This window comes from Pundamilia nyererei, unplaced genomic scaffold (assembly GCF_000239375.1).
Source record: "Pundamilia nyererei isolate P.nyererei 1_Seehausen unplaced genomic scaffold, PunNye1.0 scaffold00049, whole genome shotgun sequence".
Taxonomy (NCBI): Eukaryota; Metazoa; Chordata; class Actinopteri; order Cichliformes; family Cichlidae; genus Pundamilia; species Pundamilia nyererei.
Window position 1 is genome coordinate 383,843 of NW_005187450.1, and position 18,224 is coordinate 402,066.

An 18,224-nucleotide genomic window follows, 5' to 3' on the forward strand; every position below is an offset into this window, starting at 1 on the left:
TCACCATCCAGCCGCAGTGCTACGCTGGTCTCACCTTTCGTCTTTGGAAGTGGTGGACTGCAAAAACCATTATCACCAAGTACAGATACCGATACGTTTAACTTATGCAGGCGGAATTTGTGGGGTAAAGCACGGTGTCAGGATTTATAGCATGAATGCATCACTAATATGCTAAAAAGCAATACGTTTTAATGACCACTACATATTTGGATTTTTGCTTTCCCATTGATTTAACACTCATAATGGGCATTCATCCCTGTTCTTTTTTCCAGGATGGATTGATTGTGCAGCATACACCATTACTTTACTTTAAAAACCAGAATTGAGTGCACACGTTTGATTTTATTTTGGATTTTCGTTCATCTTTAAGGGTCCAAAATGTACAAGCAGATTTTAATATGTACATTACTCACTTAAGTCTTTTAATAAGTGGTGCTGAAGGTTCTACAGTGTCTTTTGAATTGACAAGACCAAGCGTTATTATATTATTGTTAGTGATTAGGATTTACTACAAATGGTCAGTCACTGGACTGACCAATATTGAGAACAATGGCAAAGTCCAAGGAATTATAGATTTACATATGTTGGGAAGGTCTCTTGGAGTCATTTCCAAACAACTGCAGATTCTAAGGTCATCAGTTCAAAAAAAATGTGCAAAAGTACAAGTTATTCAGATGTGTCACCACGTTGCCAAGTTCTGGAAGAAGGCCCTAACTGTCACCCTCAGATGAAAGGAAATTGGTTAGGATGTTCAGGAACAACCAAAGCTCAATCCTGCCATGAACTGGAAATTGCTGGAACACCAGAAGTCTCTGTCCACAGTGAAGAAAGTTTCACTTTGCTGAGAAGAAAAAAGGATCACCTGCTCCAAATTGATGCCTTCAAGCGCCACTGAAATTTGCTGACAAAAATTATTTGGCCACAATTAAAAAAAATATGTAAGGTAAAGGTGAGGCTTTCAAACATAAGAACATTGTATCATTTGTCAAGCACGGTGGTGGTAGCATCATGCTCTGCGGCTGTTTTGCTGCCAGCGGGACTGGTAAATTGGACAATGCGGATAGAATGATGGAGGAGGACTACCTCCAAATTCCCAAACACACATCAAAACTGGTTTTGGAAAGGCTGACGCAGGTTAACATGAAGCTTTTAGACTGACCTTCCCAAGCTTCGACCTCAACCTTGTTAAAAAATTTATGGACTACACTTAAAAGCAGAGTCTGTTCCAGGAATCCAACCAGTTCAAATAAACTCTACCAATTCTGCCAATAAGAGCAGTCAATTATCAAGCCAGAAGTATGGCAGAAGCTTGTTGGCGACTACAAAATGAATCTGGTTGAGGTGCAACATGTCAACTAAATATTAGTGGCAATGTATGTATATACTTGAGCCTGTATGTATACTTTGGAGAAAATTCCAAATTAATTTGTACTTTGCACCCAGTTCATGTTTTTTAAAGTCATTAAAGATGTTTGCTGTACAATCATTCCACCCTGGAAAAAAACAGTTCAAAGAAATCATTAAAAGCCCAAAATTAACATGATATTCATGCTCATGAGAATATGCAAACTTCTGACCACAGCTATAAGTTTCCTGGATCTTTGTTTCCTCTCTGGAAGGACAGTGCCAGTGTCTCTTTGCTGGGCTCTGGGTATTTTTCCTCCTCGTCTCTTCATTTTCTGTTTTCTGCTCCAAGTTCTTATTTTCACAGTTTTTCATATGTTTGTATAAAATGTTGTCATAGCAGAAAAAATCCTTCCTGCACGCATCACTGTCTGCAGTGTTTTCATTTACAGCCACAAAATAATTCCACAGGAGTCTCCTTTTTTTCCTGCCATCATGCTCTCACTCACTGTCTGCTCAGCACTGTTGAGTCATATGATCGCACACCACAAAACACAATAGAGCACAGCAGGCATCTCCCTTCATTTTGAAATTGAAGTGTGTGTGAATGTGTAACGATCTAGTTGCAATGCCCATGTTGATAGTGATACTATGGATATTTGGATCAAACCACCCACTCATAGCTGTAGATACCTGGAAATGCCAGGCTCTGTACTATCACAGTACATACAAAACACAAAATTTGGTTTAATGTGACAGCAGATTTTCAGGTTTCCAGTCTTCTGTTGCACCAATTTAGAGAGTCCATGCAAACTGTAGCCTTAGTTTCCTGTTAATTAGCTGACAGGAGTGGCACCCAGTGTGGTCTGCTGCTGCTGTAGCTCATCTGCTTCTACGTTTGACATGTTGTTGACAGTCTCTTACCTCTTGTGTGTATATATAATGATGTGAAACAGTATTTGGCCTCTTGTTTCAGATCACGAAACAAATTGTAGTATTAGACAAAGATAACAAGAGTAAATCCAAAATGTAGTTTTTAGATGATGGTTTCATTTATTAAGGGGGGAAAAAAAGAAATGCAAACCTACCTGGCCCTGTGTGAAATAAAAATAATTGTTCCCCAAGTCTAATAACGGTTTGGCACCCATGGGAGCAAGAACTGCAATCAAGTATTTGTTTTTCACATCACTGTGGATCTTTGCAGTTGTTTTAATTCAGCCTCACTGGACAGTTTTCGAGCATGAAGACCTGTTTAAGGTCATTGCAAAGCAACTCAATCAGATTTTATCATTTTTATATGATATGTTGGTTTGGGAGATCTGCATCACGTTGTCAGGTTGCACACTACGTTTTCTATTTACTCTGCTTATTTTTTACTAATATTAAAATTTGTTAATTGTGAGAAATATTTTTAAAGAAATCAGGGAGGGAGAAAATACTTTTCCATTGCTCTGTGTATTTGAGAGACAAAATGCAAAAGAGAGCTAGAAAAACTCCCTCTCTCTCATATTTAAATATTAACTTAAATAATCGTGAGTTACCAAGGGCTTTACTAGTAAATATAAAAACAGTTTTTAAAGCCTTTATAAAGGGTGACCTATCAGGAAGTCACACCCTGTATACATTTCCTAGAATGGGAATTCCACATGACAGCCTTAGCCGCAGTCCTTTGGTCAGAAACCTGTTTGTGCTGGTTGGAGAGGGCCATGTGAGTGAATCAACTAAAACAAAATGCAGCAGAAAGGACGAGTTCTTGATGATTCACCACTGAGCACTCAGATGGTTTCCCAAAACGTGTGACTAACAAATACCTGCTTTTATGGCATTTTTCTTTCATTTCACGAGATGTCTTAGATGATGAGGCCAGTGTGTGAATGTGTGTGTAAATGGGTGGATGACAGGTTGTGTAAAGCACTTTGGGGTCCTTAGGGACTAGTAAAGCGCTATACAAATACAGGCCATTTATGAGGCTGTGGTTTTTTCCCCCACACATGACAACCCCATCCCAGCACATGCAGATATAAACAGAGCTAAAGCCAAAGCAGATCCAAAACTACTTGTAGAGGCTTAAAATGACCTTGAAGTGAACTTCATCCAATCAAGAATTTGCGATGGCAGTTGTCATGTGGTCCAAATGCAACATGGCAGTCAAGGCCACCTTACTCAATTATTTTTGAAGCCTGTGTGGACTCTAAAAATAAAAAAGGTAAGGTAAGTCAATATTTGCTTTCATTTTGAAACACAATACCCTTTGTCTATGTTGATAAAGAGATATAAAAGCCTGTTATTATTCAATAATAAACATGCCATTTTTTGGAAATGATATCTCATGATAATGGGTGATGTATGGGGAAGGAGCACACACGTTTCACACATTAAGCTGACTCTTAAAAAAGTCAATAGTTGTAAAAGCTCTGCTGGAAATGTCTGTCTCTCACATATGTAGAGGGACTGCAGCAACCACCAGTTCAGTCATTCTGGCCTTAAACTAACCCTGATAGTTATTTTTCAATTAAAAGTTGAACTCTTTTAGGCACTAGGCTTGAACTTCGCAGTCTCTGATAATTCTGTGACCAGAGTGCAGTACCATCATCATACCAGCAGTAACAAGCAGGCTGCACCACAGCTGATGGCTATTAAGTATTTCACAACTTCTCTGATCTGTGTCCTGTTTACAAAAATGGTGGCCATTTCTGTTACACTGCAGTTTCCAAAATAGGTACTCGTACACCTGCAGCTAACACGTTACCCATGTTTTCTACTGGATATTTCCCATTCCCTGGAGCAGTGATCAGCCTGAACCCACAAACATCTGATCTGCTTTTACACTGAATGTACTTTTACTAAAAACCCAATTTGAGTTCTCTGAAATAAATAAAAGTTATAGTTTGATGACATGAATTTCTCTCTTTGGTCAATTTATTTATCCAGCCCAATGAGGCTGTGGTAAACATCTTGATGTGTACATGACTTAAATTTCACTGCCTTTAAGTAGTGCTTTATTTGTGTTTCAACATCTATTCTGAATGTCTTTAACATGCTCGTTAAACGCTCTCATTTTTATAATATAAAAATAAATAAAACTAAACACTTTCAAAAGTGAAACAAGCAAACACACTCTGGGAACTAAACTAGAACAAAAAAACCAAAAACCACATGCATGCAGACTTCCCCTAAACTGGTGGTTCTCAAACTTGTTCTGTTCACACTAGAATTTTTGGCAGTCAATAACAATTTAAAAAAAAAAACGAAAATGTAAAAACTGCCCAGATTGAATTTAATTTGACGCATAAAAACAAACTTGTTTATTTCTCCCCAGGTTCTCTGTGTACCCACTCGCATTTGTTCCCCATCACAGTTTGAGAACCACCGCTTAGATCCATCATCACACAGAACAGTCTCACTGGCTGATTAGTCAACACCAGTGACGCTTTTTTGGCCATTGTTATGGATGAACACATACACAACATCAGGCTTTACTCGTAGACAATAAAACACAAGATGATCGCACACAGGGTAGACTAAATAAAGCGACACTTTCGTGTTTACTCGTAGTCGGCTCAGTGCCTCGTTCAGTCCATTTAGTTTTTAGGATTTTTTGTATCGTTGCACAGAAAAATGCTCATACTTCATGCTTTATCCTCGTTAACAGATAAGGCAGATTTTTACAACACAACTATTTTGTCAGCCAACTGATGCATTTTATTGAGCCACTGGTCAACTAACCATCCAAGTTTTCATTATATTGCAAAAGGTGCCTATTTTCTCTTTTCCACAAAAGAAAACATACAGTTAAGTCTGTATATGTGTAATATATTAATGAAAAAATATGATACATTTCTCTGTTAACTTAAACTTTTAACCCAGCAGATTGTGGCAAAGTATAACAAGAACCAAAAATAATCTAGAACTGCACTTTTCAGTGCTTCTCAATAATATTCCTTCAAACCTGTCAAATCGTGCATGCTGGTGGAATTTCCACTGATACAAGGAAACAAACACGATCCAAAAACAATAACAGAACAAAAATAATTTAATTAACTTAAAGTTAGTCCTCAGAGAAGATGACCTTTTTCCACAGGTTTGGAGGTTCAATGAGTACCATGACCTCTTGTGTATTTTTAACAAGCTAACAATATGTCAATAAAATGTTGTGTTTAGCTGTTTGGACGACAGTACAACCTGCTTTAGTTCCATCTTGAGAGTCTTTGTAGCACCACATCAAAAAAAAAAAAACTATGTGCTGCATTTTCAAAAGTCTATAGGCCCAGTGTGCTTTGGGTTCTGCGTGACATCCACAGTTCGTCAGGAAAATCCCCAGTTTCAAACATGTCTTTACTTGGAGTCTCCCAGCAGATGGACAATGAGTTCATATGTGGAGAGGACGATGGCTGTGTTAGGGATTTGCCTAATTAGCTGTGGAACGAGTCCTCTATAAAAAGCTGCATAGCCTTCTTCCACTGCTATTAACCTCCCTGTCTGGAAAAAATACTTGTACTTGCTGCCTTCCTCGCGCAGCCTTGTCCGAATGACCTCTGTGGGGACACACAAGAAGAATTGGAAAAGGTTAACTATTAAGTTTCCTCTTCTCTGACGTTAGTTATGTTGTAATAGGTAAACAATGGGTGTGGGTGTGTGTGTGTTTACCGTGTGGGTAGGCTATGCAGGACGCACAACCCTTTGAAAAAGCAGCTGCCATCATGAGGCTGAGGAAGTCTGACGCTCCTTTCTCCTTTTCACCGTTAGGCGAGCTGAACTGCCTCTTGGCGAGTTGTTTCTTCAGTGTCTCATAGATGAGGAAGCAGATCATCGTTTCTGAAATGCCAGCGTAGGACGCAGTCAGGCCACGGTAGAAGCCCCGGACTCCCTCTGTTTTGTAAACATATCGAGCACACTGCAGTGCATTCATCTTCTTCTCTCCTCTGGCTCTGAAAAGTTAAGACATGCTCATTAGTGACAAAAATCACATGTGGTGAAGGGGTTAATGGAACAATCATGGTTTTTTAGTCAACCGTTACAAGTATCACAAGACACCAGAGGCCAAGAACTGGAATAAATAAAAAAGGTGAACTCATAATGTAAAGTTACAAAAGAACAATTTTCTTATTGTGTGAATGCTTAGTCAACTGTACACTGAAGCATCATCGAGTTTCCTTATTGGGATGAATAAGCAGCTGGTCTAACCTTGACTGAATGTTGCTTTAAGTTATTAAACCCTCCTTCAACAAGCTGCTCTTTGTGTTACAAGATATGAGTTTTCTCTTCAAAGACAGCCTGAACAGACCTGCTCCTGTGACCTCACATGATACTACTGCCCTGTACTTGGCAATGCAAATATGGACTCCTCTTCTGCGTGCAGGTCAGTGCGTCAGCAGTGTGTATTTATGGAGCTGGGTCACACGCTCAGCCTCGTGCACTGCAGAACCCAAGGACAGTACCAAGAAGGTAGGCTCAATTTAAAGGTTTCTGTTAAGGTCACGGTATATGGAGTACATTCATACCCACTGAGACTCTGAAACAGGCCAGACCGTTTTACACAGACCTGAAACTGAACACTACGGTGTCTAAAGAAAAACTAAATAAATCTTATACATACAAGATAGAAGAAATGAACTGTACACCTACTTTTTCTCCAGCTGCATCCTGGTCTTGACCATCCAGATGGGGTTCATCAGAGAGTTGGTAACAAAAGCTGAAAATAGGAGCAAAATGAGAATATTCAGTATTATCCCTGGAAAATAATATATGAAAGTGATCCCATAACAGCAGCCAATGATGAAGCTGTCCACATGATATACAAATATAAGTGATAACATTTTTGCACAGAACTAAAGTGCGTTACATTTTACTAATGTTAATGACACGCATGTCAAATTTAGACGTCTCACCTGCAACACCAGCAGATGACATGTGTACCAATCCACTATTAGGGACAAACAGCCCATTGAACAGCTCTTTAGATTTCGAGTATGCAGCAAAGTAGATGGCTCTAAAAAAAAAACAGAAACACAGACTGTTAAGAACTCTGCACAGAGGCATCAATGTGATTATTTATGGATGCCTTTTTTTAAGAAAAGTAAATGTGGTTTCATAACAATTATGTAATGACTCCATTCAGGCTGCTGTGAGCCTTTGACAGTGCGCATCCAGAGCAATCTGTTCCCTGCCCTCTCTGCTTGGCTTCTGGAACAGACAGTCATTGCACCAGAACGAGCTGAATAAGCACTGGGCACAACATATGCCCACAGAGCTGCTCTGAATATCAGCTGGCCCGAAGAGTGGAGAGACAGTGGAACTACTGACCAAAGGATAATCCTGTGGTTACTAATTAACCAGCAGGGAAAACTATCTGTACTAATCAATAACCTTTTTCACTTTAACATAGTCCCAAAGTCTAATCGGCTTTTAGGGCATAAGTATTATGACGATTCATTTCACACTTTTATTGCTGTTGTGTAGCAAAGTTTACATTCAACACTATCAGCTCCGGGGAAACAGGAAGAAGTACTGACTCTTTGCTGACACTAAAAATAGAACAAATGGCATGTTGTTTCAAAGCCAACAATATCAACATATTCTCGCCACAGCATCTGTTAATACCAAACCTCATTCACAGAAGCCCATTTATCTTGAGTTTAAACAATTACTAATGTATAGGCAGCCCGCCCAGATGAGCAAAACAGCTCAGTCACGAAACCGAGGCAGGGGGCAGACAGACTCGGAAGCTGTTGGCATGATAACGGCTTCCTGTTTATAGACAGTTTGTTTTCAACCACGAGAAGAGAAACATAAGCAGGGTCTCCTCCTTTTTGTTTTTGGTTAGAAGTCGTGGTTTAAAACACTCTGAAGTGTCTATGCTCATTAAAAACTGCAAACTCAGAAATAATTGCTCCATTTCACTTCCTCTGCTTTGTTTATTGTTTCTGAAAAAGAAAACATCTCATTGTGCATTTAGCTGCCAACAGGAAGTATCACTAATACAGAAACTTTTTGTTGAGACTTTAAAATAAAATTAAAAATGAAAAGAATGAAGAATGTGGTGACAGATGAAAAAGAAAAAAAGAAAAAGAGCCACTAACATGTGAACGGTTAACATTGAATTCACTGTACCTTGAAGGGGCAACACCCACAAGGTTCGGACCCAGTCCACGGAAAAGAGATCTTGGTCCCTCTTTTTCAAGAATGGATCTAAAACAGAAGCAAAGGACCACCAGACATTAAAGACAGATTTATTGAATGACCTTAAAACAAAAAAACCTTGCACTGCCACACATGTTAAACTGTCTCCATATTTGCTGCCGCAAGTGTCTGTGCAGGGTTGTTCCAGGTTCTATTAGGGGATTTAATCTGATAGCTGCAATCGTGATCCTGCAACCGCTCTGAGTGTTACACCAGCCCAGTTCACTTGAGCTGGTACTGAACCCAGTCCATCTGACAGCGTTTCACTTGTCACGTCGACAGTGTTCCCAGTGTTTTTTTTAAACTCTTTGAAGGAAATTTGATCTCTGTGACAGTCTACTCTGTGTGGGACTGACCAAAGAGGGAGGCTACAACTTCAGCGTGGGTTATTTTCTGTAATGTAAACCTAGTCAATCAAGCAGGGTCCATGCATTCCACTCCTCTCATTAACACTCAAAACCTCTACTCAGTGAGAAGAGATGTTTATGTCTTACAGAATACGCAGTTTTTATAGCCTACTGCTGAGGCCGACACCAGTCTCGACCTGTTCAGTCCTCGGAGTGTTATATAAAGTTGATGGCACTGTGGTTAAAACCTCCCCACTGGAACTGCTTCTAGTCTTTCCCAGCCTCAAGCATATTCATTAAAGGACCACTTTAATGGACGCCATAAAGACTGGTTTTATCCATATCTTAAAGCTTCATAGAAAAGGACTGTTCTGTCTCTTCAAAAAGCTGGTAAAATGGAGTTGATAGGAGCAGGATACAGTGCCCCTAATCCCCACTTAATATAGGACAGGATTAGAGGCATCGTTTTAAGACTACGAAAGCAGAAAGCAAATGACAGCCTCCCAACCCACTTCCACAGACCACATAAGAACCTCACAGGAGTTTATACAACTATTTGACTCAAACATTACCACACAAACACTTTACATCGACAGGTCAGGCAAGCCTAAATACAGAATAGTTGTGTGCCAACACAAATAATAATAATAATAATAAAGTACCCAACGCGTCACAAAGGAACACACTGTCCTAATTTGCAGGTAGGGAAATTCAAATGCCGCAGGGAATGGCTCAGACAGGTTGCTGCAGCTCCATTTGCCTGACAACAACACAAACATCTTACCTTAGGACCTGCAGCAGTCCAGGTGTGACACCCCCTGGTCGGATAACCCCCGTGCCACTCAGGGTGCCAAGTTGAACCTGGAAGACAGGCCGGAGGGTGAGGCCTGAGGACTGCAGCCGTGTCTTCAACACCTCCAGGGGACAGGTCACGATGGCTCCCATTGTACCACTACACCTGCACATAGAAAATCAGGATTATTGGCCTTAGGACGTTTAATATTTTGCAGAGCAGAGAAGGTGATGCTTCCTCAGTCCATCTATTAAATGACAGCCAACCTGCTTAGAGTAGTGAGAGTCTATTTTTTTGGTCATACTTTGACCAAGTAGAGTGTTTTTATAATAAAAACAGCTTAAGAGCTTACTGGGCCAAGTGCAATGAACATCTACGGTCAAAGAACAGTCTGCTGTGGAAACACTGTGCGTTAACCCGACACATCTGGCAAAGGAGTTTTACAGCTCAGACTGTTTAATTACACTTGGAAAAGTGCACACAGTATTCTCATTAATTTCTGCACAAACTATTTATTTAGGTCTTTATAGCATTCTCTGGTGCAGCTTTATTAAACGTGTAACCTTGTCATTGACAAGCTTAGAAGTCTAGAAGAGATTAGATTAAGCTTCTCTATGTCTGAAGGACAGAGTCAAACATCTTAGCAAAAGTAACCCCTGACCCAGTGGTGCATTCTCTGTTCACTAATCATTCATCCTCCCCTGTTGGGGTTGCACAGAAAAATCTACTCTTGCATAGGTAGACGTTACGTAATCAACAAACACACACATACACGCAACCCTGTTGAAATAACGCGTTGGAGAGCTGCTTCGATCATAACCACAAAGATGAGCCACCCAGGGAAATGGATAGAACAGTGCGCACAGTTGATATTACCAGCTCGACTTTAAACAGAAAAGGCTGGCTTAAAAGCTCAGCCGGCATCCCCACTTTAATGTATAATGTCTAATGTAAATTCAATTTTCCTTGTGTTTTCAAGACCACATGTGTATCGCTGGGCATTTCACAAGCCAAGATCAGTAAATACCCTTAAGGCCAGCCGTAACAATTTCAAGGGTAAAATGGCGTCATTAAAAAAAACAAGCCAATGATGTTACACGCGACCTTAACACTAAGCTGATGCTACACGGCTTCTCAATCTTAAATATTATCAGCCTAATTACAAAAAAATACTCAGAATTTGAACAGCTGGTGCTGGCATCGCTAGTATTGATGTATGTCCAGCTTTTCAGGATTACATAGCACAGAAGGACATGACAGAGCTAAAGGCTCTCCTCTCGTGACTGCACCACAGGCGTCACAAACGCGACGACACGCTTACATATAGCCGCAACTTCACAATATCGACACACGCTTCACAATGTTAGTTTTTACACAGTGTAAAATTTTAAACACGATGTTATCGTCCTCAAAAATATTACGACATCCCACAATTCCAAACGTTTTAACATCCTAATGCTAACTAACGGTAGCTAACCGGCATTAGCAAACTTCTGCACGCTAGCTCACCCACGGGAATAAAAGCCGGGGTTTTCATTGTTCACCGCGGCGTTACCTGGATTATTAGTCTAAGATATGGATTGGTAACACAAACGTTGCTCGCCTCTTTTATGTAGTTACTAAAAGACACAAAAAGCCCCACCGCTGAAGTGAAAGTCGTGTCCGACTATAATTAAATGGTCACGAAGTACCGACACGAGCTAGCTCCCGTTTCTGTTTCAGCATGTTGTGGCTGTGGGCTCTCACATATAACAAATGCCTTAAATTAATCATGTTAAAAGTAGTTATATAGCTATTAAGTAACACGTTGCCCAAGCTTCTCGTGTTGTATTAACATGTGAGCTATTAATACCGTGAATTTGAAGCGAAAGCATTAATGAGACTTACCCCCCGGCGAAGAGATGCAGCAGCGTGTCTTTTTGTGCCATATTTTTCTTTGTTTTCAGAAGTCCAACATATTTTTTTATCACTTTTTCGAACAAAGTCGCGCTTGTACCGAGGAGAACACACTGCTATGGTTTTATGTTCCCAGTCTGTTCCTGTTCGTCTTCCTGCGTCCCTCTACAGGCTTAGTGGAGCGACAGGGTGACCTGAAGAGCCGATCGTGCTGACGTCAGAGGGCGGGCTGGTGGGTGTTGTCCGTGACGTAGGCCCATGTGTTCGCCCTCCCTGCGCCTTTGCTTGTTTCAAGTTATTATTATTCAAATTATTATTACATAAGTACTGGTCCTACTACTGGCATCAACAGCAGAGGTCGATGCTTCCTGACTCAAACAAAAACACTTTTGTGTTATTTTTGCTCTTCATTGGCGAATTATAGTTTATGACTCAAACCAACTCTTTAGTGGGTGCATAGGTGGAGGTATGCTCTGAAAAAAAGAGGAATCAAAGTCAGTATAGAAGCAAGGCATAAGACAGAAATACCGAACATGCTAATCTGTAAACATATCACAGACCAATTATCTAACATTCGCTACCTCAAGCTTCTGCACATGTGCCTGTAACGAGCCTGGAAAGAGGGAGATAAAAAGTAAAAACAACAAGTCTTTATCAACAGGAAGACCTCTGAGTTAACTCAAGACAAAATATCACTTAATGGCTGTATACTATAGATATGCAGCGTTGTGGCATGAGCCATCCACCCATGTTATAGTGTGCAGTAATACTTTACTGCAGCTGCAGCTTGTAACCTTGTTTTGCACCTTGCGGGCTGTTTGTCTGTGCAACAACATTTGTCTCTCTGCCGCAACGTCGTCAAACCAGACTCACTGGCACATTTTGTCATGTTTTAAATTGCTTTTGCAAACCTGTATTGACATGTTTTTGTTATTGACGTGAGAGCACTGACACTGGAACTTAGCTTATACTTGCTATTTCCATGTTTTTTTAGTCTTCTTATTATTATTTACTTATATGTATTATTATTTCATTTGGGTTATCAACAAATCATGCTAACTTTGATTGGAAGAAAATGAGGCAGCCTCTGGCACAAGGTGCCCTGGAGATCATGTCACTTCCTACGTCTAATTTCACAGACAAATATATTTTTACTATGCTGAATTTATTGGAAAGCCTTAGTTTTTGAGGTCTGTTACCGTTTCACAGTTGGGGCCCAGAGAAGTTAGATTAATCAGTTTTCATTGCACAAGCATAGATTCAGTCCAAAGTGCAGGAACACAGGAACACATTTGCGTAGGAGCGTTTTGTTTTTCCTCTTTCATGTCCTATAAATCATCTTCTGGCCTACCCACTTTGACAGGTAGTTTTAAAAGGGTTGTGCAATCTGATACTTTGAATTAGAATGAGTCTCATTAGAGAAGTTTTTAAAAAGAAAAAATCAAAACCACCAACTGTTTTTATGGTTATTTAAGTACTGCGAATGCTGACATCAAGTGACCAGTTGCGATAAATGCATATTTGGTGTGGTTGTTCATAGCTATAAAACCCATGTTTGCTTTGATTTCTTTATTTCAGGTTTTTCTAATCAATTTTACTTTAATCTTTAAAACAGTTGTTCACTATCACACTAATATTTCTAGCATTTCTAAGCATTCTAAGCACAAATCAGTCTTCTTTTGTTGCTAAAAGAGCTGCTTAATAAGGTATGTTCTGTATAAAAAAAATTAAATTAAATTAAAACCTCTTCATGCACTGGAGGGTCTTGGTTCGTGCGTCAAAGAAACGGTCACAGGCCTCGGAGACTGATGCAGTCTTGAAAGTTAAATCCCACCCACACCCATCCCACCACTGCCTGCTCCCGACTTTACTGGTTTTACCCATGACCATTTAAAGCACTCCGAGTGTGTTTGTTTACCTTTTTTTTAAACTTGTAAACCAGCACCTATATATTTCTTAAAGTAACAGAAGTCAAATATAATAATATTAAAGAAAATTGTGAGAATCAGAGTATTATTTATTTTCTTGTCATTTAGCATATCCTAACACTTTCATTATAATGTTTTAAGATACTCTCATTCTTAACGTGAATTTTGGTAGTTTTTGGTCATTAACTGTGTTATCATGGTTTTAACTGTGAAATGTCTTAAAACATAAAAGGCCTAATCAATAATTTAAAATAAATGGAATATATTAATTGGTATTTATTATATGAGGAATAAAATAAAGGCTGTGAAATGTGGTAGGACATGCAGTGTCAGGAGCCACAAAATGTGGCTCTGCATCTCACTGACATTCAGAAGACCTCGTGCTATTTATGTACCTAAAAGTTGTGGGTCAAAGGATCCAGTTTGTAAAAGCTAATGTTCCCCATGGTCTTTGTATAGTATGGCTAAAATCTTTCAAGTAATTCAGCTCAGTAACTTAGCTTTAAATGCAAATTTTAGGAAAAGGTTGGGGACCGCTGATATACAGTATGTATGTGTGTGGATGAGCTGGATTCTACCAAAGGTCCAGTGTTGAGCTGTGGCAGCATTCTCACTAAAGACAGGACAGTGGATCACATGAGCCAGTGTCTCAGATCCTTATAATGGCATCCTGTTTTCTAAGAACTTAGACAAACCATGAGTCACTTTCTGGATCTCTCAGGTTATGCAGAACAAACCTTCTTCTTCTTCTTATCTAGCATTGCATTGTCATAGTTTACAATGTTAATTTAACCATTAATCTTCAGTTTAACTTCAAGATTAAAAACTTTTTAAACACTCTTTTCTATCTTAGCTCATATCTTGAATTGCCTCGTTGTTGAAAGCTTACACAAGTAAACTTGTTTTTCTTGTTGTTCCACACAGGTGCTTTCCATTTATCCAGCTGATAAGACTTCACATCTGGTCCAGTGAGGTCACAAAAGTCTGTTTACTTAGTACTAGAGTGCAACACTTCCTGCCACAAAAACAAAGACAAAAACAAAGAAATACACAAACAAAAATACTCTTAATCTTTAGCCTTGATGCAGTCATTTGTAATTAATATCATTAATAAAGGCTTGTGATATCCATGTCTCCCAGGAAGCCATCGCAGTGTGACATTAGCTCAACACACAACTACTTCTCTCTGAATCAGCGAAATGGAATTCAGCCATTATTAATGTCATTATATACACTCATGTTTTCCTACCTGTTCACTAAAATCAGTCCCATCTGAAAGCCAGCACATAAGAACACAAAAAAATTTGCCGCTTGTAGTATTTTTACCTACTAGGCATAAAAAGTATAGGATCAATGGAATACTCAAATCTAACTGGGAGGACATAAGTGTTCTTTCATATCTGCAAGTCATTTCAGTAATTGGATTCACAGCAGCTATGTTAACATTAAACAGAGAAATCCTAATTAATGACATAAATGAAGGTTCTGTTGTTTAGGAACAAAACATTAATTATTGTGATTAGTAACACAATTACCTGTTTCATGTCAGAAAAACAGGTCCAAACATAGACTCAGTGGACACACCCACGCACTGCTCCACACACAGAGACCAAACAGTGAAAACACCTGTGTGGGAGGATCATGGTAATGTAGCATCCGTTTGTTTCCTATTCTTCCCTTAAGCATCCAGTGACAAAGCTATTCCAAAATGACTGAATGATTTATTTACAAATCCATTATATTTTAGATAGGAATAACTAAACAACTCTACTTCTGTTTATAATGACACCATCTCTGCTCCCTTTATTTTAATGGTTAATCTCCATCAAATGAGTTGGAGACAGCAAATCTCAGTACTCTGTCATCTAAGTGTTAAAACGGTCTCATTCTTAAAAAAAAAATTTTTTAAAAATTAAAAAAAATCTTCGACTAATTATTAAAGTAAAGACAGACCTAATAATGACCATTAGTTACTTCAAATGTAGTTTCCATACTGTGAACACAGCCAGGGAGTTTGTAGAGTACAGGAGATTGTACTGCTTTGGCTGCAGTTAAAACAATGCACACTATATAATTTGAAATCATCTTTAATAGATACTTACAAACAAATCTACAACAAGAAGTACAAATAAAAAAGGAAGCTGCAAGCAAGGAAAAGTGAAGTGTGTGTCCACGTTCAGCTGCTTCCTGAATGTGTGTCACATTTGCACATTTAAAAATACTAGCGACAACAGGTCTATGATATTTGCGTTGGCAATTTGACCTTTTATTACATTTGTGCAGCACGTTGAAGATTGTCATTTTTATCTCAGTACAGTGCCTTAAAACTTTAGCTTGTCAATTCAGGCATCTACATAGCCCATTACCTCAAACTCCCCTTGCCCCTCTTTTTTAATGTAATAAACACAAACACTACATCAATGGTTCTCAGCTATGAGCCAGTGGGACCCAAGAGTCAGTCAGCTGTTACACTAAAGTAGCTATTTCATTTGTTTTCCCCATTACCTGGCTTAATTTGTGCAAACCAGTGAAGTCATCCGATGAAGAGACTGATTTAAAAAAAACAAACAAAACAAACAAAAAACTCTTGGGCCTCAACGGCATGTGGTTGAAAACTACTGCACTACAAGAAAGCAGGAGTGATAAATGATAAAAAGACGTGACTCTATTGAGAAAAGAATTCCTGCAGATGCATGCTACAAATAATCACAGTGACATTATATTTCTGTTAAAATTACTGCTGATCGCATTCCTGTCGGATGCCTGATGGCTAGTGATGCGGCCCTTTTAGATCACAGAAACCTGATAGCACAGTGAGAGGTCAGAGCAGCTCAGGGGCCTCACAGTGCACTAACCGCACTGCACTACAGACGCCCTCTATGGAGTGGTAAGCATCTCTTTTCTGTGTTGTGTCTGGAGCACTTTTTTTTTTCCTTTTTCTAATCCACTACCACTTTTAAAATCTTCTACTGATTTCTAAAAACAATTCTGTTATAATGCTCAATTTACGTTGTTTTACAGATATGTGCTGCCACCTTGTGGTCAGATACAGGCCATGCATTGCTGAGCCAATTCATCACTAGGTGTTTTAGTACTACAGCGTATCACATTTCTGAGCCTGCAAGCCATTAATGCATAAATCAGAAAGTCTGGAGGTCACAGCAGAGGTACTGACCACTTAACTACCTTGACCACAGCAACCTACAAACTGGTGACTGCCAGGGCATCGACTGGATCAGCGTGTGCATAGTGCTCAGTGATTCCTGATTTGATAAAGTTAGATAATACAATTGAGAAAGAGTCATTAAAAACAAGATAAGAAACTGAAAAGGAGTCCAGCCACTGACATGGAAGCGTACTCATAGAATCATGAGGCTGATTCAGTCCTGGAGGCTTGAGCAATGCTGTCAAACAGGTTTAACCCGAGAATGATCCCAGAGAAACATAAAGAAATGAGGGTGTGCTCAGAATGTTGTGACTGTCGGCGGCGTCATTGGTAGAGCAGGTAGTTCTTGAGAGAGGCTGGCAGGGGTAGTCTATGGATTTCACTCAGACGCTCTCTTCCTAATGCCACCCTCACTGAACGCCTACACAGGTCCATCAGAGAGAGCGGTTCAGCTGGGGGAGAGAAAGAGGGTGATAAAGTTAAAATTAGGCATTTGCAGAGACAGAAGCTAATTTCAGGAGCATGTATAAGTCGAGCAAAAAGGCAAGCGTGCATATCGTGTCATGTCCAATAACATTGTTTTAACCGGAGGATGCTGCTCTAGAGAAGGCAGCAGGTTCAGTGGACTGTAGCCAAATTTTGAGCTCTCCCCTTCCCCCTCAAAAACTAATTATGTCTCCATACATCAGTCATTATGATGTTCCACATTTGAGCTTAAGTTTTTTAGGCTTGAGATATTCAAAGGCACTTCACACCATCAAAACATGCACTCTGAAATAAAATGGATGATTTCTAACACAGAATTAACACATCTGGGATCCACACATTCCCCATGGACAAAAGAACACTGCAAATGCAGTTCAGCCCATGTTTATATGACAGCTTACACAAGTTAAATAGTAGAGTACACCATAATGCATCTAAAATATTCCTTAAAAAAAAAAAAAAAATCTATTGATCACATATTTGGCTTTTGTAGGGCTAGCTCAATTCCACTTCTGCAGGCAGAAGTCAAGAATCTGTCAGCAAGCCTGATGCAAACAAGAGTTGCCCACAGACAAGTTGTTCCACATTTATGACACTGCCTTCTGACGACAGTAAACAGCTACAATATATAAGTGCATGCAAAACTGCATATGACCAATGCACAACCATGCCTGTCCCATAAGAATCATCTGGTAATACAGGCAGTTTTTTTTTGCTTATTTGTTTTTGTTTTGTTTTTTTTTTAAGAGTAATGGAGGTAGCAGCAGGAGAATGAAGTTTCTGATACAAAGACAAAACCCTCAAACATGATGGGCACTGTGTCGGGTCTTGGATGTGCGGACAGCCCCAGCCTGCCTGCCCACGCCCCACAGGATAGAACTCAAATAAAGTACAGCTTTCAACCAGAGGAAGAGGTGCTTATCCACTGTATAAAGTTGCCATCTGATAAAGCAGAGCTGGTGGCTATCCAAAAGCGCACAGATCACCATTTACCACCAAATCCTGACTAATCTGCAGATAATTCAGTTACTGCTACTGCTGCACAAAGCGCATAAATGCATCAGTGTCAGAAACCACCCCCCATT

At 39.5% G+C, this 18,224-nt stretch overlaps 2 protein-coding genes across 3 annotated transcripts in view; both read right to left on the minus strand.

Moving 5' to 3' along the window:
* Positions 1–4,861: 4,861 nt before the first annotated feature.
* slc25a33 (solute carrier family 25 member 33) lies at positions 4,862–11,809 on the minus strand. Its single transcript, XM_005732865.2, has 7 exons — positions 11,551–11,809; positions 9,655–9,828; positions 8,455–8,532; positions 7,233–7,333; positions 6,970–7,036; positions 5,992–6,272; positions 4,862–5,879 (listed from the first exon to the last, which is right to left on the minus strand). Exons 1-7 carry the CDS (start codon positions 11,589–11,591, stop codon positions 5,680–5,682), a joined length of 942 nt encoding a protein of 313 aa, XP_005732922.1. The 5' UTR covers positions 11,592–11,809; the 3' UTR covers positions 4,862–5,679.
* Positions 11,810–15,957: 4,148 nt separating this feature from the next.
* spsb1 (splA/ryanodine receptor domain and SOCS box containing 1) overlaps positions 15,958–18,224 on the minus strand; it is a 9,425-nt gene continuing 7,158 nt past the window's right edge. For both annotated transcript variants that reach the window (XM_005732866.2, XM_005732867.2), the window contains exon 3: positions 15,958–17,105. In XM_005732866.2, coding sequence (XP_005732923.1) covers positions 16,978–17,105 — 128 coding nt within the window. In that variant the 3' untranslated portion in view covers positions 15,958–16,977. The remainder of the gene's footprint in view (positions 17,106–18,224) is intronic.